General features: G+C 45.0%; 1 protein-coding gene across 1 annotated transcript in view; it reads right to left on the minus strand.

The window, feature by feature from the left end:
- erbb4b (erb-b2 receptor tyrosine kinase 4b) overlaps positions 1–24,160 on the minus strand; it is a gene marked incomplete at both ends in the record, with an annotated part of 1,077,000 nt that overhangs the window by 210,621 nt on the left and 842,219 nt on the right. The window contains one exon of the mRNA XM_084311407.1: positions 21,881–21,967. Within this exon, the coding sequence (XP_084167533.1) occupies positions 21,881–21,967 (87 nt within the window). The remainder of the gene's footprint in view (positions 1–21,880; positions 21,968–24,160) is intronic.

Below are 24,160 nucleotides of genomic sequence, written 5' to 3' on the forward strand. Positions count from 1 at the left end.
TTGTGAAGGGCCAGATTAAACCGAATATATATATTTATTTATATATATATATTTAATTGTATTTGTATATTCTCTAATATTCCCTGATATCCCTTGTATATTCCTTGTACAATATGCATTGAATATCCATTCTAGCCTACTGAACATCCCATAATAGTCTCCATTCTACTATTGGTCGAGACCTTGGTGCCAGGCTGCCATACCCCTCAGACCCAGTTCAAACGTACCGCTCAACATGTACAAACAAGTCCTAGTTCCGCGTAGGAATCTGGCTACCGCACCACTAATGGGACTATTTGTTCATAGTGCGTATATATACTGCGCTACTAAAGTAGGACTTCCTTTTCAGTCCAGTTTCTTACCCTCCAATAGAGTCACAGACGTAAAGCCTCCCCGCGACGCCACGTGTGGGAGTAAGGCCAAGTTCGGCTTACCATCGGTATTGAGACATCGTGTATATTAATATTTGAATAGTCATATTTGGCACTATATCGTCGAGTTGGACGTAGTCTATTAAGCTAATAATAGTCTGTTAATATATAGTGCTTCGTGCGGTGAGAATACTACCGTAGTCAGTACCCCATCGTTTCGGGCAGAGAACTGGCTGCTTATCCAGGGTGGTTGACCCCACGTGAAGCTGCACCCGAGGAGCCCCAGAGCCGACGAGCGAGTGGACCTGTATACCGGATTATTCTACCGACGACAGCCCGCCTTCCCCGGCACGGATTATGCTTTGTATACGTTGATTATTCCATGGATAAAGACCCCCGACACTGCCGTGTGTTGGAACCCCCCCCCCTGGAGAGGACGCAAGGTGAGGAGACGCTCTGCAAGACGAGGTCGCTTCACGTCTCTCCTCCGTGGACCGGAGGACGCCGGCCCACAAAGAGTCCACCTGCTTTCATCTGTGGTCCAAGGATCGCCGGCGCATTGAACGGCACTACAGTGGGTTCACCTGGGATACCCTTGGCCGGATGAGGCAGCCGGATTCTACCCCCCCCCCCTTCCTACTCCTGTCGGCTTACAAGCGACCGGATTAACCCCCCCTAGTGTATCCAGTATATAATCATTAAAGTATCATTGCTGTTATTCCTTAAACTATTCCAGGTCGTATATGTACCACCTGCGCCTTCAGAGATTGGACATTCTCTATTGATATACCGACGAATACTCTTGCCATAAAAGTGCATACTAATTCCCATTCATAAATGTGATTGATTTGATTAAGTGCTTGCTCTACACACCATCGCTGTGTAGAAATAAAGACCTATTTCTAATTCGTACATTTGTGTTGGATCCGTTTCATCTACGTGACAGTGTTCATCATAATATATTTATGCCGAGTACTGGGTGGCCGAATATTAAGTACAAAGGTAGTGGTAGTAAGTATCATATCTAGTAATACAGTCAGGGAATTGTACCCCTCAGTTACAGTTAAGGTTAGAGTTTGTCTTAGAGCATGGCGATAGAACGCCAGGTAGTTTGCAGTCTGTTCGAGCGGAAATGGACAAAGGAATGTACTTGTTGAGTGTTGTGCTAACGTCGACGAGCTCAGCTGAGCTAACACTTGGCTAACAAGCTATATGGCGGATATCAAGCTCTCCTGCCCTGGACCTGGACGTTTCAACTAAACAGTGAGTCTCTCTCTCTCTCTCTCTCTAACGTTAGTACTAGTACTAGGCTGGTGCGGGCTAACTGGCTATCGTTCTGGGAGCTAACGTTAGTACTAGTACTAGGCTGGTGCGGGCTAACTGGCTATCGTTCTGGCAGCTAACGTTAGTACTAGTACTAGGCTGGTGCGGGCTAACTGGCTATCGTTCTGGGAGCTAACGTTAGTACTAGTACTAGGCTGGTGCGGGCTAACTGGCTATCGTTCTGGCAGCTAACGTTAGTACTAGTACTAGGCTGGTGCGGGCTAACTGGCTATCGTTCTGGGAGCTAACGTTTGTCTTGTTTACATCAGGGTCCCAGATTTTCGATTCATATCGATAGTTTAATAGCTAGCCTTGGCTCGTTTAACAATATGCAAAATATGTGTACAGCCCTGTACTCATACTGAAGTTATTCTTGGTATATAATAGGTCTGATTGTGTAACGAATCGATTCCACGTCGCGCTGTGTGTGAGAGAGAGAAGGAGAGAGGGAGAGATCTGCCTGTGTTTGTAGACGGGCGAGTTTTGTTTCTAACTTTTCTATTTATATATCGTGTTTCAAGTTGTGAATTAGAGTCTAGACTATACTTTATTTGACTGGTTGTGTGTTGTTGTAGTAACAGCTGAGCGACTCGTTCATAAGAGCCGATTCATTGCAGTGAGCGTGTCGAATCGCTCACGTCTTGCCATGAGTGTTGCGTGGTACTGTACTGTACTGTACAAAATATTTGGTATAGCGCCCCTAGTGGCGAAGTACCCAGCGGCCGCTACTGACTCACACATTCACACACCGATGGCAGAGGCAACCATGCAACTTGCAAGGTGCCAACCTGCTCATCTGGAGCAGTTAGGGTTTTGATTGATTGATTGATTGATTGATTGATTGAAGTTTATTTCAAATATGCAACATAACAAACAAACATCAAGTACATATATATAGCCTTAAGACGTTCAAATAATAAATGTATATAAAAAATTTTAAATAACAAAGAACAAACAAAATTACATATTTGAAAAGGAGTGGGAAGAAGCATACACTTATTTAATCCCACCCCTATTTACTCATCAGAACATACTATATTTATATTTACTAATTCATACATTAATAGTTATTTTATTTACTACATTCATACAAATATTGAAAAAATGAACTTAGTTAACAATACATTTTTTAATAATACCTTATTAATATTTACCAAAACTGTATGTTACCCAGTATAGTTCATCTAGCCATTTTTTATACATATATACAACTATATACCTACATATGCACATATATACATACATACACATACATACTGCCAGTTATCAAAGTTAAGGGTTAAGTGTAAGCAGTTAAGTGTCTTGCTCAAGGACATTTCGACACCGGGAGGAGTGGGAATCGAACCGTGAACTTCTGGATTTCCAGACGACTGCTCTACCTCCTGAGCCACTGTCGCCCCACATTACAGCGACTCAAGCACAATATAACAGCGGGTCAATTCCTCAGACTAAGGCGCAATTGCAGCAGCCCTGAGGAATTTAAGTCAAAATACAAATACATGCAAAAACGCTCCTTAGAAAGAGGCTCCAGCTAGGTTGACATTGGCTCAACCAAGCTAAGCATACAGAGCCACCATCCGTACTGTAAAAGGGCAAGAGAAAGCCCCTCCATGTATTTGTTTTTCAATTGAATACAGCCCCTTTGCCGGCCAGGTGAAGACCATCATTCTCAAACAGTGAGAATGTCCTTAAAAGTGAACCATCACTGAAAGACATCAACTCTAGTCTCCCCTGGTATCATTTAGAACAGCGGTTCTCAACAGGGGTGCCGCAGAGAGCTAAAGATAAAAAGATAAAAAAAACTATATAAATATATTTTCTGTATTTATTAATATTTTTTGAGAAATGGTAACTTGGTGATCCTTTTCTGTATTTAAAAAAAATACATGATTTTCTATTTTTGAGAAATGGTCAAAGTTATCCAAATATGCTATTTTTATGGAGAACAGTGCAGCTGCAACAGATAGCACTTTAGTGATCCTTTTCTGTATTAAAAAAAAATAAAAAATTATTTTCAGTTTTTGAGAAATGGTCACACTTATCCAAATATGCTATTTTTATGGAAAAGTGTGCAGCTGCAACAGATAGCACTTTAGTAATATTTTCTGTAATTTTATTTAAAGAAATATGCTATTTGATTTACTACTACAAGCAGTGTAATGTCAACAGTACTAAGCCATTTAGACCTGAAACACCTGTTAATAATGCATTATATAGCCTGCATATACACACAGAAAGTCTAAATCTGCAGCTCCTGGCTCTAACTGAGACCTGGATAACCCCCAATAACTCATCAACACCTGCAGCGTTATCTACAAACTATAACTTCAATCACACACCTCGACCCTCCAGACGGGGTGGAGGCACTGGCCTCATGACATCTCCTTCATGGGCTACAAACGTAACACCACTCCCAGAACTGTCACTCTCCTCTCTCGAATATCATGCAGTATCTGTCTCTAATCCTTTCAATCTCACCATTGTTACACTCTACCGCCCTCCAGGTCCACTCGATCACTTCACAGATGAGCTGGACATGCTTCTAAGCTCCTTACCGGAAGATGGTACCCCTCTCCTTCTATTGGGCGACTTCAACCTGCCTGACTCATCTCAGTCAGTCATAGTAGTCTCCCTCCTACAATCGTTTGACCTGACTCCCACTGCCATGCCTCCCACCCACAAAGCAGGCAACTCCTTGGATCTCATATTTTCCCGTAACTCCAGCATCATTAACACCACGGTAACTCCCCTACATGTATCTGACCATTCCTTCATATCCTTCTCACTAACTCTCATGCTTAACCGAAAGGTCTTCACCCCAACTCAAACAGTCTCACTCAGACGCAACCTGCCCTCCCTATCCCCCTCCACCCTCTCCTCTGACATACTATCGGCTCTACCTTTGAGTGACACCTTCTCTGCTCTCTCCACAGAGATGGCAACCTCCACCCTCCTTTCAGCCCTTGCAACCTCCTTCAACAAGCTCTGTCCCCTCGTTGAGAAACCTGCCCGCCGTTCCCCACCCAGTCCATGGCTGACAGATCCAGTGAGAGAACAAAGACAGGTCCTGAGAGCAGCTGAAAGGAAGTATAGAAAGTCATGCCTCACTGCTGACATCGACACATATCACAACCTCTTGTTAACATTCTCCAAAACCATCACTAATGCCAAAGCTTCTTTCTTCCACCATAGGATTGAGGCCTCTGCCAAGAATCTTCGCAAACTGCATGCTACCATGTCCTCCCTCCTCACTCCCCCCCCCCACCCCCCCCCCCCTCCCTCATCTTTCTCTGCCGAAGACATTGCGATCTTCTTTGAGGAAAAAGTGGAGAACATCCGCAGCTCCTTCTCCCAACCCCCACCCATTCCAAATGCTGAATCGAGAACCTCATCCTTCACTCTGTCATCTTTCTCTCCCATTACAGAAGCAGAGACCCTGACACTGGTAACGTCGAACCGTCCGACTACTTGCCAGCTGGACCAGCTACCCTCCCCACTCCTCCAGACCATAGCACCAGACATCCTCCCATTCCTAACGGCAACCATCAACTCCTCACTCAACTCGGGGGTGGTCCCCACCTCCCTAAAACAAGCCAGAGTCACGCCGCTCATAAAAAAACCAACCCTGAACCCTACCGTCATAGGCAACTACCGTCCTGTCTCTCTTCTCTCCTTCCTTTCTAAAACACTTGAACGTGCTGTATCCAACCAACTTACTGCTTATCTCTTACAGAATGACCTCCTAGACCCTAATCAGTCAGGCTTCAGGACTGGTGACTCCACAGAGACAGCCCTAGATCTATCTGCAGCCTTCGACACAGTCAACCACCAGATCCTCCTTGCGGCCCTCGCAGGAATGGGAGTGGCTGGCTCTGCGCCGACATGGCTGTCATCATACCTCAATGACCGCTCCTACCAAGTGTCATGGAGAGGGACCCTGTCGGGCACCCGCCCGCTGCGGACGGGTGTCCCCCAGGGCTCGGTTTTAGGACCCCTTCTCTTCTCCCTCTACACTAAATCACTGGGTAACATTATCACGTCTCATGGCTTCTCCTACCATTGTTATGCCGACTGTTACGTATTATTTTCACATGGTGGAGGGATATTTACTGTCTGTGGTGCATATTCACATTGTGGTTGTAGTGTGTTGTCACTAATTGGTGGTTTGATTGACACACTGTTTCTTCCTGTTTTTGTTTTCCATGTTATTAAAATGGCCGTCCTTGTAATTGACACAGGTGTGGTGATGAGGCACCACGCCCTACAAAGCAGAACAAAGTGCAGGCTGCAGTGTCTCCCACTTCACAAGAGATGTCAGCTCACCAGAGTCTCATCTGCTCTCACTGCTTCTATTTTTGCTGTTTGTTCTATTTTGGCCTATGTGCCTTAGTTTTGTTATTGACCTTTGGAGTCTGGAACACCCAGCTCTCACCCTTTTGTGCATTTAAATAGCTGTTCCAATAAATAGTGTTATTTTTGATAAACTCCTGTCTTGTCCTGTGTCCACCACTTTGCATTCAAGGCCTACACGAGCCATACTTTAGGCTTGAATGTAACACCGACGATACTCAACTCTTCCTCTCCTTCCCTCCCTCAGATATCCACGTCTCTGAGCGGATCTCGGCCTGTCTGTCCGACATCTCCGCCTGGATGACGACCAACCACCTCAAACTGAACCTAAGCAAAACAGAATTGCTCCACCTGCCGGCCAAATCCTCCCCCCTAACCAACCTTTCAATCACAGTCGAGAATGCAGCTGTGACTGCGTCCCCGACCGCCAAGAACCTTGGTGTTGTCCTCGACGACCAGTTGAACTTCTCTGCTCACATCGCAGCGACGACCAGAACCTGCCGATTCCTCCTGAGCAACGTCAGAAGGATCCGCCCCTTCCTGACAAAAGAAGCCACCCAACTCCTTGTCCAATCAACAGTCATCTCCCGCCTCAACTACTGCAACGCACTGATCGCTGGCCTCCCGGCCACTGCCACTAAGCCTCTTCAACTCATTCAGAACGCAGCGGCCCGCCTGATCTCAAACCTACCGAAGTCGGCCCATGTCACCCCACTTCTTAGGGACCTGCACTGGCTCCCCATTGCTGCACGAATCCGCTTCAAGGCCCTCGACCTAGCATACCGTGCGGCAAAGGGAACCGCTCCCGCCTACCTCCGGTCAATGGTCTCTAACTACACACCCTCAAGACCCCTACGCTCTGCATCTTCTGGCCACCTCAGACCTACTCCTATCCAAGCTCTGGGAGGGTCATCAAAGAGAAGTCGCCTATTCTCAGTCCTTGCCCCACAATGGTGGAATGAACTACCCACCCCAGTTAGGACAGCCGAATCACGTCCAATCTTTCGCCGTCGACTAAAGACGCACTTCTTCAACCATTATCTGAATTAAAAAATAAAAATAAAAAATATCTAACCCTAACTAACCGTACTGTCATGCACTTGTCCTAATAAACGAACCTACACTGTAGCACTCAACACTTTGATGAACATTGTTGCTCAGCTGATAGAGTTGTGCCCTTCCTGATGGCTTGTCGTACAGAACTTGTAAGTCGCTTTGGATAAAAGCGTCAGCTAAATGACTAAATGTAAATGTAAATGTAAAATGTGTTTCCCGGTTTCTTAAATAAACATTATTTTGAAAGCAAGCATGTTTGTCATCATTGTAGCAAAAAAGACAGGACTGGAAAAGTCTTTATCGTATGTAGGGGTGCCCTGGAATATTTTATTGAACACAGGGGTGCCTTGGCAGCAGAAAGGTTGAGAACCCCTGAAGAAGACCAAGCAGCATTAAACTTTTGGCCTCATTCACCAATACTCTCTTATTTTTTTTATTTTTAGATTTTTTCTTAACCGTCTGTTAACTCTTTGACGGCCAAACACGTAATAACTCGTGTTTCACCGCCAACGCTTGAGCCCCAAAAACGTAATATCTTGTTTTTAGATCCTTTGATATTTTTCCTTTGATCCCCGTTCTAAACGGTCAGCTGGATCACTCTGGCTCATTTGCCTAGCAAACATGAGTAATTACATATAAGCGAGTAATCGCGATCGCCGATGGGATCATTGGAATTATTCTTTTTGGAGTACCTTCTGGCTAAGGTAAGGTATATTCTATGTCTATTTTACCGAACCTGAAACATGTTTCTGTAAGATCACAGTGTCTTATTTTACCGGACCTAAACCAAGCTTTTTCTAACGATCGCATTAGGCACATATGTACATGGTATATACCTTTGATTTGGGAGTATTCCAGGGGGGTTTCAGGGGATCAACCAGAACGAGTTTGCAGAGCTGTGTGTGTGTTCTGTATTATAGCTATAGCTATGGAGACAATGGTGTGGCTCATTTGACAGACACTAGATCGCAAGATAAAACACATTATGTGCAATAAGCCCAAACCGTTCTGGTTGATTCCCTGAAACCCCAAATACTCCCAAATCAAAGGTATATAACATGTACATATGTACCTTCACAAAATCATCAAGTGGGGCGGGGTAGTCTTACCCCGAAAATACGATCATTAGAAAAAGCCTTGTTTATGACCGGTAAAGTAAGACACTGTGATCGTTACATAAACATGTTTCACGTTCGGGAAAATAGACAGGGGGTCCTTACCTTAGCCAGAAGGTAATCCAAAAAGAATAATTACAATATACGATCCAATATAGAAACGAGCCAGGTAGGGCTAGAATGATCCAGATGATGATTTAGAACGGGGATCAGAGGAAAAATATCAAAGGATCAACACCCGACTTTTCTCGGGTTTGGCGCTCAACCACTGGCGAGATAACCCGACTTTTTTCGTGATTGGCACAGAATGAGTTAATGCTCCAGAAATAAATAAATATAAATAAATAAACGGCTTAGCGAGGCAGCCTTAGCGACTCACGAAGTGCATGTGTGTGTGTGTGTGTGTATTCCTGTGGGTCGCCCATCGCATGTGTGTGTGTGTGTTAATTTGATGACAAATAAAGACTTATACGTATTGTATATGTGCGAAATGAATCGTTCCAGCAATGTAGGCTTTGTCAATACTGAACGACTGCGGCGTGTATTGTGTCTGAGTTGATACTCCAGAGTATTGCATACATCTCAATCTGAAACGGTTAACACTAGCACAGCCATGGAGAAAATGCCACTAATTCCCGCCAGGAACGGGTCAGACGACCCGACAGCTTATCTGAGAAATATGAGAAAACTGTGTAAATATATGTGTTATATAGTGTCAACTATATAATTACCTCTGAATATAAAAATATGAGGTTTACCACAAAACAAAACAAAATGTAGGTTTGAGTGACATAACAAAAATAAAAAAATATATATATATATATATTATAATTATAATTTTTTTGGATGGAAGAGCCACACATTGACGGGGCAAAGAGCCACATGCGGCTCGCGAGCCACGGGTTGGCTACCCCTGTGCTAGACGCTGGCAAAGTGCTGTGACTTTCGTCTGTTCCAACGGCCCATATGTGGAATAACATTCTAATTACATTTTCCTGAAGTCATTTAGAAATTTCAGAAACCGTGCCAGATAAAACGGGTACTTTTAGGAAAAGTCATTGAGTGACAGAGCTGGAGCTCGACCTAGTGATGAGGATACATTTATTGAAAATGCCTAGGGGTCATGTGACCCCTTGTCGGCTGTGCTAGTGTTAAGCAGCCACTCATCTGGCTCTGCAAATAGATCTAGACGATATGCGTCCTATGCGTATGGCGGCCAGAGCATCTGACTGTTCTAACAGCAATATATAATCCATTTCAGAAGCAGAAGTTCTAAGTTATAATAATAATAATAATAATAATAATAATAATAATAATAATAATAATAATAATAATAATAATAATAATAATAATAATAATAATAATAATAATAATAATAATAATAATAATAATAATAATAATAATAATAATAATAATAATAATAATAATAATAATAATAATAATAATAATAATAATAATAATAATAATAATAATAATAATAATAATAATAATAATAATAATAATAATAATAATAATAATAATAATAATAATAGTAGTAATAATAGTAGTAATAATAGTAATAATAATAATAATTATTATTATTATTGAAAAGTTCTGGGAAAAGTCATATTTGGGGGCAATTGACCAATGGTAGGCTTTTCTTTTTTATATATAGGTAAGAGTTTCTTATCTGGGTAAGAGTGCTCTCGACCACTCTTATAATTTGGCATTGCCTAAGAGAAAAGCTAAAATAAGAAAACATCCCAGGTAAGAACAAAATAAGAAGAATTGCTGTGGCCACTGCATGCATTGGCTGCATTGTTCCAACTCTTTTAGCATCCCCTTAATACGAGATACCAAATACGAGATCAAATAATTTATCATTGTAACTCCACCCACCTAATTTATATGCTGAAATGCCCTTGTGGTGTAGTTTATGTGGATCAAGCGAGGTCACCCAGATCCAATCTTAATGCCACAGGTGTAAACAGGGCCAAAGTAAGGGAGGGAAATAGAGATGGGTGCACTGCACAGTCATACCAGCAGTGTTGGCTTAGAACAGAGGAAGTTGGCTATAGTCTTATAGTTGGCTATGGTAGTATAGGGGGCAAAAATGGCTCAGGAGGTAGAGCAGTCATCTGATAATCCGGAGGTTCCCAGTTTGATTCCCGCTCCTCCCGGACAGCGTGTCGGACGTGTCCTTGAGCAAGACACTTTACCCCTAATTGGTCCTGATGAGCAGGTTGGCACCTTGCATGGTTTGTGAATGTGTGAGTGAATGGGTAAAATGTGAGGAACAAATTGTAAAGCGCTTTGGATAAAAGTGATATATAAATGCAGCTATTTACCATTTATTTACCATTAGTCTGGACAGGCTGCTAATGTCACCACCACAGAGGAAGCTGGCTATAGTCTGGACAGGCTGCTAACACCATCACCACAGAGTAAACTGACTATAGTCTGGACAGGCTGTGAACACCATCACCAGAGAAGCTGGCTATAGACCTGCTGGCAGTGTTTCAATCTAACTCTATTGGCCATGTGACTGACAATCATAGGAGCCAATCAGATGGACTAGAACAGTTCTGGAACATCCCTTCATGACCTCAGCAATGCCTCTGTGTGTGTACTGAAGGACCACCGCTGTCTAGCTGGCTGTCACTTGCCACAACATGCCGACATTGGAACATGACATCATTAAAGAGGGACTGTCAGAAGGATGTGTGGCAAATTGAAACCAGATACCTTCCAGAAAGGGAGACACATCAACTTGCTTTCATTTCCTTTAATGTGACACATGGATTTAACAAGGCACAGGCATGGGCGGGTTTACTGCTCCACCCCGACGGCAGGTTCCATTCTCCTGAATGATTCATATATAATACAGAATATGACTCTGTATTGTACAGCCCCATGTGGATTTACTTTGGACCTTTCTCTGACAAGGTGAAGTGCTACACTGCATTCCTACACTGAATTGATTGATTAGTCCAGACATGGAGATTCAGCTATCTTGGAGCGGAGCATCATTGCTGACACCCAGGCAAGAGACAAGAACTAAACAACCTCTTCTTTTCATCCTATTGGTGGACCTTGACATGCATCATCTTCCATTATATACAGTGTTTTAGTTACTGCTAAAGGTTATCCTCTGCCTAGCTGGCTGGCACATAACCACAGCATGTCAAAAGTATAAACATGATATCATCACATGCATCAAGGACATGGTGGAAAAATGGCACCGAAGAGGATTGGATGGCAGGACGGTTTGTTGGTCAGAGAGACCTTTTCATAACTGCAGGGTTAAATCCCCTGCAACAGCCAGTGTGCCCCATCCATTGACATCCTCAGGTTGGAGAGGAATCCCACAGACCAAATTGCCACTGTGGGAATAAGGTCAGTCCAAGTGTCCCTGAGTGCGATACCTACCTGCTCCAGGGGGGGGGCGCCACTCTGACCCATCTGGTGAAATGTCTACATACATGTGTTTCTCAGAGGGATATATACAGAAGAAATGAGTTCCTATGACACAAAAATAACAGTAGGAGAGCTCTAAATCCAACTGGAATATTGATGGGGGTAGGAGGGTCTTGTTTGTCCAACCAAAACAAACAGAAGGGGGGGGGGGCAGGCATGCTCTGTATATTTACTGGTGAAGTCATGCGTGGTGTACTGTACAGGGTCATTCACCTGGATGAGGAGCGCTGCTCCAAGGGGGCCTGGCATGAACATGTCCCATTATCCACGGCTGGCCCCGCCATTGCCTGCTTTGCCCCAGCCTTTGCCTAAACCTATACATTATTAAACCGCGGGTAGTAGGGAGGGGTCGTAGAGGGTTTAGGTGGTATGTTTGTTGTGTGTGTGTGTGTGTGTGTGTGTGTGTGTGTGTGTGTGTGTGTGTGTGTGTGTGTGTGTGTGTGTGTGTGTGTGTGTGTGCGTGCGTGCGTGCGTGCGTGCGTGCGTGCGTGCGTGCATGCGTGCGTGCGTGTGTGTGTGAGTGTGTGAGTGATTGTGAGCATTTATCTTGTCTTTGAGAGTTGGGCTGCCTCACTTAACCTCTGTGAAAACAAAGACGAGGAGAGCAAGCTTCAATGCCAAGAGTAGCCAATCCTTGAAAGCAAATAATATAAATATGCATTTATTAGGATATTAAGGCATATCATTACACACATGACAACACAGTGTCACTGGGAAGCCGCTACTACACACATCTCAGACAGATACTCAATGAAATTAAACTAAATTAAATGGCATCGCTGCAGAGTGTTTTTATCTTGTGGATTTGGCTTTAGAGTATGTCCACTGCCATATCCCAAATACTGAAAGTAGGAATTACATGTGTTTGTATTGCACCCTCTGAGACACACAGGTACACATTTTATCTGAGGGATACGATTTGTCAACAGTCATGTCTCACCTTGACTATTGCAATGAAAGTAGGAGGGATTGGATATCTGGTTTACAGGCTTCTGCCACCTACTGTAGGCCCTTCAAATCATAGAGAATGCAAGCCTGATCTCCAATCTACCAAAGTCAGCCCATGTCACCCCACTTCTCCGAGAGCTGCACTGGCTTCCCATTGTCGCACAAATCCTCTTCAAGATTATTGACCAGGCATACTGTGTAGCAAGTGGAGCGGCTCCCTCCTACCTACTGTCAATGGTCTCTAACTACACACCTTCAAGACCCCTACACTGCCTATTTTGGCCACCAGAGACCCACTCTTAGCAGGTCATAAAAGTGAAGCAGGCTATTCTCTGTCCTCGCTCCACAATGGTGGAATGAACTTCCCACCACAGTCAGGACAGCTGAAACCCGCCCAATGTTCCACAATTGACTAAAAACACACCTCTTCAATCAATATCTGAAATTGTTTAAATTTTATTTAATAAAATAACAAATAAAAATACTTACCCTTAGCGGCCAGAGGTGTAGCCCTCCTGCTGACGTGTTGTACATCATTTGTACAACACGCTTTGGATAAAAGCTTCAGTTATGTGACCAAATGTAAATGGTAAATGTAAATTACGGCTCACCTGGAGCAGCTAGGGACTGAAGCCTTCACAAGCAGCCATTCTGAACGGCCAACCTGACCAACCTGATCACCACCTTTCCAAGGATCTTAGGCTTACAGTCGTGCTACATAATTCATCTTGCTGGTGGATTGAGGGTGTTATCTCAAATGTGCATGGCCGCACTTAAAAATCATAATTATGAGCACACAAATTGTCATGCAAAAAAAATTTAGGCTACATGCAAAATCAGCAGCAGCAGTGGTGGAAGAACTACACCGTTTGTTTGGCTATAATAAGGTCATTTATAGGCCTGGTATTCTATATTCTATAATAATATTTCAAATTGCATGTGTCCTGATGGCAGAATTCAGTACTGTATCTACAAAACCTTCTGTTTAATTATCTTCCCTTTATTAATTTGCTTAGATTTTTTGTACACATGATCTCAAGAAGGTGCTGAACGAGCTCAGTGGCAGTTTTTCATGGCTGGTCATTTTTAGCATGGTGTTATTCACTGTCAAATTTACTCAAGCCTAGTAACAGAGACAATATTTCTGACACTGGGAATACATGAGATCCATCGATGTCCCTAAATACCAAGAACATGCCAATGGACCTTGTAGAAGTGGAGCAATCTTCCATTTACTTAGGTATGTATTTTTAGGCGGATTTTCAGAAAATAGGGCTAGGCTAAGTAAAAGTAGAAATAGCCAGATAAATTAGTACTCTGGTAAAAGTAAAAGTCCACTATTCAAATGATACTTTAAATAACAGTAGAGAAGTATTTGTTATTGAATGTACTTTTGGAGAGTCAAATATAGTGTTTTTAAAATATATATATCTTTGTAAGGTTTTATTGAAATGTAATATTACAACTGTGGTTCTATCTACACAAGATGGCGCCATCTACACTCACTGCACACAATAAGCCATCTTTTTTAGAATTGTGATTTTATTAAAAGAACAACAACATGGAAAACAATACAATGAATGTACTAAAGAAACCTAATTACAATATACACTGGTCACACAATACTGTCTGGCCAACTCTGATTTGCATTGCTAAAGGTATGCAAACAGCCAACCCACCCAAGTGACTGCAATTCACTTTGAACACCATTTACAATCCCTTGCTTTTTTGCAGTGATAGTCACCTGAAATGCACAGACGAACATCACACTTGTGGCAGAGTAAGTTGGTGTACCCGGAACAGCCAGTATTCCTGCAGCGCCCTCTCTGTGTCTTCCGTGGGAGGTGTCCAACTTGGTCCTGGCACAACCGATGTTGACGTGGTGTCTTGCATGGATTGCGGTTTGGACTCTCTTCCAGTTCTTCAAGAACTGAAGATGGCCGTCCCCTCATTGGCGTTTTGACTGTAGCATCCAACTGATAAGAACAGTTGGATGCTCTGTAGCTCTGATCTCAGAGGGTACTTGAGTAAAAATACTGATCAGCAGCACACTGTCTATCTACCAGTGCTATGAGCTTGATGGAGATAACATTTCCATTGTGTCGCACACGCTCCTGTCAGGATCCTAGGCCCGGTCCTGGCTGGACTGGGCAGGATGGTAACATTGGGCAGTATCCTCCACCTAACTTTGGGCAATGCCCTCTATCTGACATTGGCCCTCGGCCTGACATTGGCGCCCTACCACCCTCTAGTGGTGACAAACAATCGGTGCGCTCCAGTACACTGGACATCCTGACTACTGTGATAACAATAATTAATAGTATGATTAATGTGGTGTCATGGTGTGTACTGTTGTTGACTTTCCCTTCCCTTGTGTGATGTGGTGTACTGTTGGGTTGTTAGGAGTTGCTTTTGTGTTTAGTTGTTCTTTGCTTATTGTCTAGGTGTTGTTTGTGATTCTGTGTTGGCCAGGTGTTCTTAATTGTTAATTAGTTGGGGTATATAGGGTTCTGTCTGTCCTCCCTTCTGTGTGGCGACATTCCTCCAGTTACCCCCTGTTCCTCCATGTCGTGTCGCACCGTTCTCCCTCTAGTAAGTCTTAGTGTTTGTTGTTTTGTATTGTGAAGTTTGTTATTTAGTTTCTGTATTTTCCCTGTATTGCACTGGATTCTACAGTAAACACCCTTCTCCAAGCTTCACTCCTCGCCTCTGCCTCCTCCATTCTTTCCCTTTCTGTATTATTGCATTCTACCTAACCCCATCGTGACACGCTCCTAGTGAATCAGGACATCGGTGTCTCGCTCAAAGGCAGCCGACTCTACGTCAATGCTCCTCAAGCGTTTCCATGTCAATGAGCTCCAAATTGATACATACATAATAGGCCATGTTTGGATCAGATTAGATTTTGTCCCAAGGACCCCCCGCGTATATTCAAGATCACTTATTGTCACGAGCACAGTTGAACAGACAGTTTGCCATACAAAGATAAACATATGTCGTATCATTTGGTAAATATAGCTCACAAAACTCTATAAGGTGTGACATATGAATGCATTAGACTTGCAGTCTTAAATAGTCAAAAGGGCAGGTATATCTTGAGCGCATACTGACTGATTCACTTTGCTAAAAAGACAGGCTGGGACAAAGCCCACTAGCTGGCTACGGTTAGAATTTCTATAGGGGGTTGGCTGATCAAGCAGAGTAGAACAATAGTGGGATTTTAGTTGCCCTGGTGGGTAGGAGTTGCTATTTACATTTAGAATGAGTAGGTAGATAATTCTATTTATACAACAGGAAACCTCAGTAGTAGCTGCCAGGCCAAGGAAGCTTAGGACAATGGGCCACCTGGCTGTTATCTAGCTGAGAATTGTGACACCGGATACTGACAAACTGGTCTGAGTGGTATATAGGAGAAACTATCTTCAATAACTTAAATGTGTTTTTACTGGTTTAGGATACTTACATTAAATGGGAAACAATTGCAATTAGTACTATTGAACTGTATAAAGGTTGATGAATGAAATGAGATGAAACACTGTGGTACAATTAAGAGAAGAATCTTTGATGTAAGCAAATTAGCCTTGGTGAATTAAGTGGGACATATTTAATTGATAACTAAGTATAAACTGTTTGTAGATATTCAACTTAAGCTAAAAGGAATGTTATGAGACTTAATACCAAAGTTATTAAGTCTATTTTTTAACTAGCAAATAGCCCTTTGATTTGAAACAATGAAAATAGAACGGTTGGATTAAGGCCAACCTCCTTTGAGATTTGAACTGTGAATGCTGGTGATTGGATGAGACCATTTGTGTGAGGTCACCGATGACCTCACATTGAGGAGTTTCGTCTCGTTGATAAAAGGGGGGTGTGGAAATCACAAGGCAACACCGAGAACAGAACACACCACCCCCCTTTTGGAAGACGGCAAGCAGGAACACACGAAGAAGAAGCTTTTTGAAACGAGAACAGAATCTCTTTGTTCCCCAGGAAGAAGCCACAGCCATCGAAGAACCAGAAGACCATTCCTTTTTTAAATACTTTTGATTAGTCTGATTCAAGTGGGCGGTGGCATAGTACCGAGCATACTTGAATCATTGCACAATTCATTTTCCATTGAATCGAATCCTTGTTATTTCACTTTTTGACTCTGAAATAAAGCTGGATCTGAGAAATAGATCTTCTTCTCCTCTTCATTCTCCTGCTTTGCTGCCGTCCTACAAACCATGTTGGTTTTATCAGTAAATAGGTTTTAAGGTGTAATTCAGAAACACAACGCAGAGTAATTTAGATTAGATGGTTTTTTTAAGATAAAACCCTTATTCCTTTTTACGATACATACTTTGCTAGTCCGCCCTTCACACAAAATCAAATAGATCACACAATCACACAATACTTACTAGAATGAACAACTTAATTCTACTGTGATGGCCAAGATTGCAGTGACTGTTCTACCGCCACATTGGTTATGTGCACCATTGAGGTCATGGATCAGCTTCATACCGTCTTCTGTCCAACCTACAATGTCTAAACCATGCTTGTTCTAGTTCATTGCTGGGTTAAGTACTTCTATTCTATTCACATATATGCTTACTAAATGTATCTATTCTATTCACATACTGTATGCTTACTACATGTATCTATTGATATGTCCACCCATCACAAAGACACAAACTGTCTAACGCCTTTCCCCGTATCCCTGTCTCCCTGTGAGTGGGTGTCTCGTGGTGATGACCAGAGTGGTGGACGTCCCGTAATGATGGCCGGGAGGATGCAATCCTCTCTACGCCGCCCTCATACCTCCATGGATCCGTCATCTGGGAGTGTTGCATTAATTTATGAATAATTTATTTTACATTTTATTTTGGATTTCATGGTGTTTTTGTTTTGTTCTTGATCTATTGTGATGTTTCTTCTCGACTTGTTTAACACATTGGGCGCCAGCCATTACCCTTATCCTTGTAGCTAATGCGCCAGGTTTCCATAGCCTACTTTCACTGTGCGTCACTGTAACGTCCTTAACGTCCCCTCCGGTCCTGCTGGACCAGACGGTAACTTTCCCCCCGGTTCGGCGGGACCAGGCATTGGACTTTCACAACCTCCTTTCAGAAACAATACACCACTGCACAATACACCACTGCCATCTGGTGGCCTGATCCAGATGTTGCAGCTCTGGGGTCAGGCCATTCAGTTATGTTATATTATTTGCACCAATCTGTGTATTGTACATTTGTTGTCTTTGTTGTTTGTATTGTTTCCACTGTTTTAGTGTTGTGTTCCTACGGTCTGTGTTTTGTAAATGTGTTCTAGTCTTGTGTGTCTCAGTATTGTACAATTGTTTCTAGTTTATTCCCCTGTGTTTCAGTTTTGTGTTGTTTTGTTACCACAGCTGTGTCCATTCAACAATCACCCTCTTGTCTCTAATTAGTGTGAGGGCTGTGTGTATGTGTGTGTGTGGGTCATGAGCAGATAACAGGGACTCTTAAAGTTATCCGTAAAAACGGACAACCACTAGACTGCTTACGCAGATATTTTAGGAGAGGGGAAAAATTAAACAGCAGAAAACAACCTTTACAGGTGGAAATCTCAAAGTGAGTAATTAAGAAAATAAATCAAGTTCCAAAAAACAGGACTACTCTCAATAAAGAGGTATAGTATAAAAGAAAATAAGCCAAAAGGACACCTCCTAATAAAAGGAGTTTATATTGGAAAAAGTAAAACAATAAACCTCCACTAAGGGAGTTTATGTGTAGAATCACGTGAGTAGCCTAAAATAAGAATGACTACCATAAAGCTCAATTGTGAATCTGAAATCAGACTACACAATATAATGAACGTGACCAAAAGGACAGCCAACACTAGGAAATGAAAAAGCAGTTGACACTGCGATCTCCAAACTTAAATAGACTCCACATGGCCATAGGCACAGCTGCACTGCATCAGCTGTAATCAAGCCCACACACCTGCCGACCCATGACGCAATTAACCACAGGGAACAGGGATTGACAGCTATCCCTCACAGAGAGGTGAAATAAAGCAAAAATAGACAGCTGTCCCTCACAGAAAGGTGAAATAAGGCAAAAACCATGACAGGACCCCCCTCTTGGAACCCACGTGCGCTCCTCTGGCCAATATCCCTGCCAGTCCACGGGCGGCTACGTGGCGTAGTGGGCAAGGCGCTCGCCACGAATGCGGCGCTCCACATTGCTTTCAGTTTAGCTGGTCGTTCATACTAATACACATTGGCCATATTAGGGGGTAGGAAACTGATGGGTGGGGATCGGGCGTTGTGGACAGCGACTTCTACAGGTCGGTTGGTGCGCCTGCGCAGTAGAATCAGGAAGTGTCGGGGGCAGCGTGAGCCTCCCACGCGTTACTCCTCGCCACTGAGAGATCGAGCTGCGCAGGTGAAAAGATGCGACTGCTGTTACCTCAAGTACCGGAGGGGACTTGTGCTATGTATGACATAGTCCACATTGCAGCCGGCTTGTGGGAGGCAAGAAACAGCGTTCGTGACAGGGGAGGGTTGAATTGGATGATACGAAATTGGGATGGGAGAAAAATATAGAAAATGGGAGGTACTGTATACCCCTACCAACCCGCCTACTGGACAGGATACGCCGTACAGTATACACAGGTTGGCCATCAACGAATCGAGGGGGAGGTGGAGGTCTCTCTGCAGGAACCAACCTGCTCCTCCGAACCGGCTTAAGGCGGGATACGTGAAATGTAGGGTGTACCCTCATCGACGAGGGTAACCGAAGACGCATCGTGACTGGGTTTATCTTGCGAACAATAGTGAAAGGGCCCACAAAACGGGGAGCGAGTTTGCGCGACTCCACCCGTAATGGAAGGTCGCGTGTGGAAAGCCACACCTGTTGGCCCACACGGTAGGAAGGCGCAGGGCGACGGTGTACATCCGCCGACCGCTTGTGCCGGGCCGCAACACGCACAAGAGCCAAACGCACCCTCTTCCATGTTGCCAGAGACCGACGGATAAACGCCTCGGCAGATGGCACCCCCACGTCCCTCTCCTGTTCAGGAAACAGTGGAGGCTGATACCCAAACTGAACCTCAAACGGGGAGAGACCAGTGGATGCATTGCACAATGAATTATGTGCATATTCTGCCCATGCCAGTTGGTGACTCCAAGTGGTCGGATTGGAGGAGGCCAAGCAGCGAAGCGTACTCTCCATAGACTGGTTGGTGCGCTCTGTTTGCCCATTGCTCTCCGGGTGGAACCCTGATGACAGGCTAACCGTCGCACCCAGTATAGCACAGAATGCCTTCCAGAACCGAGCAGTAAACTGGGGTCCACGGTCCGACAACACGTCCTGGCAGATGCCATGAATTCGGAAGACATGGTCAACCACCAGTTGAGCGGTCTCCTGAGCAGATGGCAGCTTGACCAGCGGAATGAAGTGAGCTGCTTTGGAAAACCTATCCACCACCACCATGATGACGCTGTGACCACCAGAAGGAGGCAGACCAGTCACTAAATCCATGGCGATGTGGCTCTACGGACGACTAGGAATGGGCAAAGGATGAAGCAGCACTGGTGGTGACTGTTGAGAAACTTTGTTCCGTGCACAAACGGGGCAGGCTGCCACAAATTCCTGAATGTCCTTCATCATACCAGGCCACCAGAACCTTCAGGCCAAGAAGTCACAAGTTCTGTGCACTCCGGGATGTCCTGTCAGCCGAGAGGAGTGGCCCCACTTCAACACCCGAGAACGAATGCTGTTTGGTACAAATAACCGACAAGGGGGCACCCCACCCGGATCTGGTTCCAAACGTTGTGCCCTCCGCACAGCAGAGTCAATGCTCCATGTCACAGGAGCTAGGATCTGTCCTACAGGAACAATGGGCTCAGGAGGACGGTCCTCTTCTGATCCATCATATAACCAGGAAAGAGCATCCGGCTTGATATTTTTAGACCCGGGAAGGTACGTCAGGAGGAAATTAAACCGAGAGAAAAACAGTGACCAGCGAGCCTGTCACGAGTTTTTCCTCTGAGCACCCTGGATATATTCCAAATTTTTATGGTCTGTCCAGACTGTGAATGGGTGTTCAGCTGCTTCTAGCCAATGGCGCCACTCCTCCAATGCCAACTTGACCGCCAACAGCTCTCTGTCCCCAACATCATAGTTTCTTTCAGCCGGCGAGAGCCCACGTGAATAGTATGCACATGGGTGTACCTTACCGTCGGACGCTGAGCGTTTAGACAGAATAGCTCCGACTCCAAGCTCAGAAGCATCCACCTCGACGATAAATGGCAGGGATGGGTTAGGAGTAATGAGGATAGGCTCAGAACTGAACCTTCTCCTAAGCTCAATGAACGCTGCCTCAGCCTTGGGAGTCCACTGGAAATGGGAAGGTGCTGTCTTCCTGGTGAGTGCAGTGATAGGTGCTACAACTGAACTGAAATTCCGAATAAAACGACGGTAGAAGTTTGCAAATCCTAGGAATCGTTGCACCTGCTTGACCGAGACGGGTGTAGGCCAGTCTGTCACTGCTGACACCTTCTTGGGGTCCATTTGAATCCTCCCCTCAGACACAATGAATCCCAGAAAGGACACAGAGAGGACATGGAAGGCACACTTCTCAGCCTTCACAAACAACCGTGCATCCAAAAGGCACCTCAAGACCTGCCTGACATGTTTGACATGGTCAGAAATGGACTTGGAGAATATCAGAATGTCATCTAAGTAGACAAAAACAAACGTCTCCAACATCTCCCTGAGCACGTCATTGATTAACGCCTGAAAAACTGAAGGGGCATTAGTAAGACCAAATGGCATCACCAGGTATTCGTAGTGACCATTATGAGTGTTGAACGCGGTCTTCCACTCATCCCCTTGGCGCATGCGCACCAGATTGTAGGCATTGGTCTACATGGAGATCATGTTTGGTAAAAATGGATGCCCCCTGGAGGCGTTCGAACGCCGAGTTCATCAGGGGAAGGGGATACCGTTTTTTTTACTGTAATGCTGTTCAGACCTCTGTAGTCGATGCAGGGTCTCAGTCCTCCATCCTTTTTTCCCACAAAAAAGAATCCAGCACCCGCAGGTGAAGTGGAAGGTCTAATAAAACCGGTAGCCACAGCCTCCTTGATGTAGGTGTTCATAGCTGCGCTTTCGGGGACCGACAACGAGTACAAGGAACCACGAGGGGGAATAGAGCCTGGCTGCAATTCGATGGCGCAATCATAAGGTCGGTGCAGTGGCAGGATGCTAACCCTTTGTTTGATAAACACCTCACTGAGGTCAGCATAGACAGTGGGAACTCCCTCTGGTAACGGGTGTGACTCCACGCTCATGATGTTGGTGCTCTCCATGATGGGGTCAACTGTACAGGTAAGCAAGGAGAAGTCCTCACACAGAGCCCCTAAACTGTCTAAACTGTCCCCCGCCAGAACCTCCTCACCGAGGGAGTCCCAATCAAACTGTGGATCCCATTCCAAACTCCCATCCTGGTCGACAGATGGCTGGGAGTGCAATGGTTGAGAGAGTGGGCTCTGGAAACCAAGACCGCCCACTGCTTCAACAGGATCACAACCGCTCTCACTAAACTGATCATAACTCATGGGTGACGGAGGAATTTGGTAACAACGGTGACGGCATTGGGAGCCCCACTGCATGACAGTGTCCCTCTCCTCACCCCAATTTATCTGTGGCTTGTGTTTACTAAGCCAAGAATGACCCAGCAAAATGGGATACGTGGGGGAATCCACCAAAAATAATCGAATCCGCTCAGAATGGTTCCCATAAGCAACCCGTATAGATAAATAATTGGTTCTTTTGGTGACACTGCCTGTACCCAATGGCCGTCCATCAAGCGCCGTGACACTACAGGGCTTATGGAGGGAATGTACAGGTATTTTAGAGTCCTCAGCCCATCTGGAATCGATGAAACTGTCCACTGCCCCTGAGTCTAAAAAGGCGTCAACCTTAACAGACTGCCTATTCCAGCCTAAAACCACAGGCAAAAAGGTTCGAAAGGGGGTGATGTGATGTCCACATGAGAACCAGTCTGCCTGGAGTCACAGACAGAAGTGCTGTCCACCTGCATAGGTTCAGACGAGCTGGCCACTGAAGGTTGTGGAGGAAAGGACGAAACTTCCTCCAGCGGGACACGAAAACGTTGACCCCGCCTCTCACGCTCACATTTACATTTACATTTACATTTAGTCATTTAGCTGACGCTTTTATCCAAAGCGACTTACAAGTTCTGTACGACAAGCCATCAGGAAGAGCACAACTCTATCAGCTGAGTAACAATGTTCATCAAAGTGTTGAGTGCTACAGTGTAGGTTAGTTTATTAGGACAAGTGCATGACAGTATGGTTGGTTAGTTTTTTTTTTTTTTTTTTTTTTTTTTTTTAATTCAGATAATGGTTGAAGAAGTGAGTCTTTAGTCGACGGCGAAAGATTGGACGTGTTTCGGCTGTCCTAACTGGGGTGGGTAGTTCATTCCACCATTGTGGGGCAAGGACTGAGAATAGGCGACTTCTCTTTGATGACCCTCCCGGAGCTTGGATAGGAGTAGGTCTGAGGCGGCCAGAAGATGCAGAGCGTAGGGGTCTTGAGGGTGTGTAGTTAGAGACCATTGACCGGAGGTAGGCGGGAGCAGTTCCCTTTGCCGCACGGTATGCTAGGTCAAGGGCCTTGAAGCGGATTCGTGCAGCAATGGGGAGCCAGTGCAGGTCCCTAAGAAGTGGGGTGACATGGGCCGACTTCGGTAGGTTTGAGATCAGGCGGGCCGCTGCGTTCTGAATGAGTTGAAGAGGCTTAGTGGCAGTGGCCGGGAGGCCAGCGAGCAGTGCGTTGCAGTAGTCGAGGCGGGAGATGACTGTTGATTGGACGAGGAGTTGGGTGGCTTCTTTTGTCAGGAAGGGGCGTATCCTTCTGACGTTGCTCAGGAGGAATCGGCAGGTTCTGGTTGTCGCTGCGATGTGAGCAGAGAAGTTCAACTGGTCGTCGAGGACAACACCAAGGTTCTTGGCGGTCGGGGACGCGGTCACAGCTGCATTCTCGACTGTGATGGAAAGGTCGGTCAGGGGGGAGGATTTGGCCGGCAGGTGGAGCAATTCTGTTTTGCTTAGGTTCAGTTTGAGGTGGTTGGTCGTCATCCAGGCGGAGATGTCGGACAGACAGGCCGAGATCCGCTCAGAGACGTGGATATCTGAGGGAGGGAAGGAGAGGAAGAGTTGAGTATCGTCGGCATAACAGTGGTAGGAGAAGCCATGAGACGTGATAATGTTACCCAGTGATTTAGTGTAGAGGGAGAAGAGAAGGGGTCCTAAAACCGAGCCCTGGGGGACACCCGTCCGCAGGGGGCGGGTGGCCGACAGGGTCCCTCTCCATGACACTTGGTAGGAGCGGTCATTGAGGTATGATGACAACCATGTCAGCGCAGAGCCAGCCACTCCCATTCCTGCGAGGGCCGCGAGGAGGATCTGGTGGTTGACTGTGTCGAAGGCTGCAGATAGATCTAGGAGAATCAGGACAGAGGAGAGGCCTTTCGCTTTTGCTAAGTGAA

The sequence above is a fragment of the Notolepis coatsorum genome, assembly GCF_963971535.1.
Source record: "Notolepis coatsorum genome assembly, chromosome: 3".
In the NCBI taxonomy this organism is placed as follows: domain Eukaryota; kingdom Metazoa; phylum Chordata; class Actinopteri; order Aulopiformes; family Paralepididae; genus Notolepis; species Notolepis coatsorum.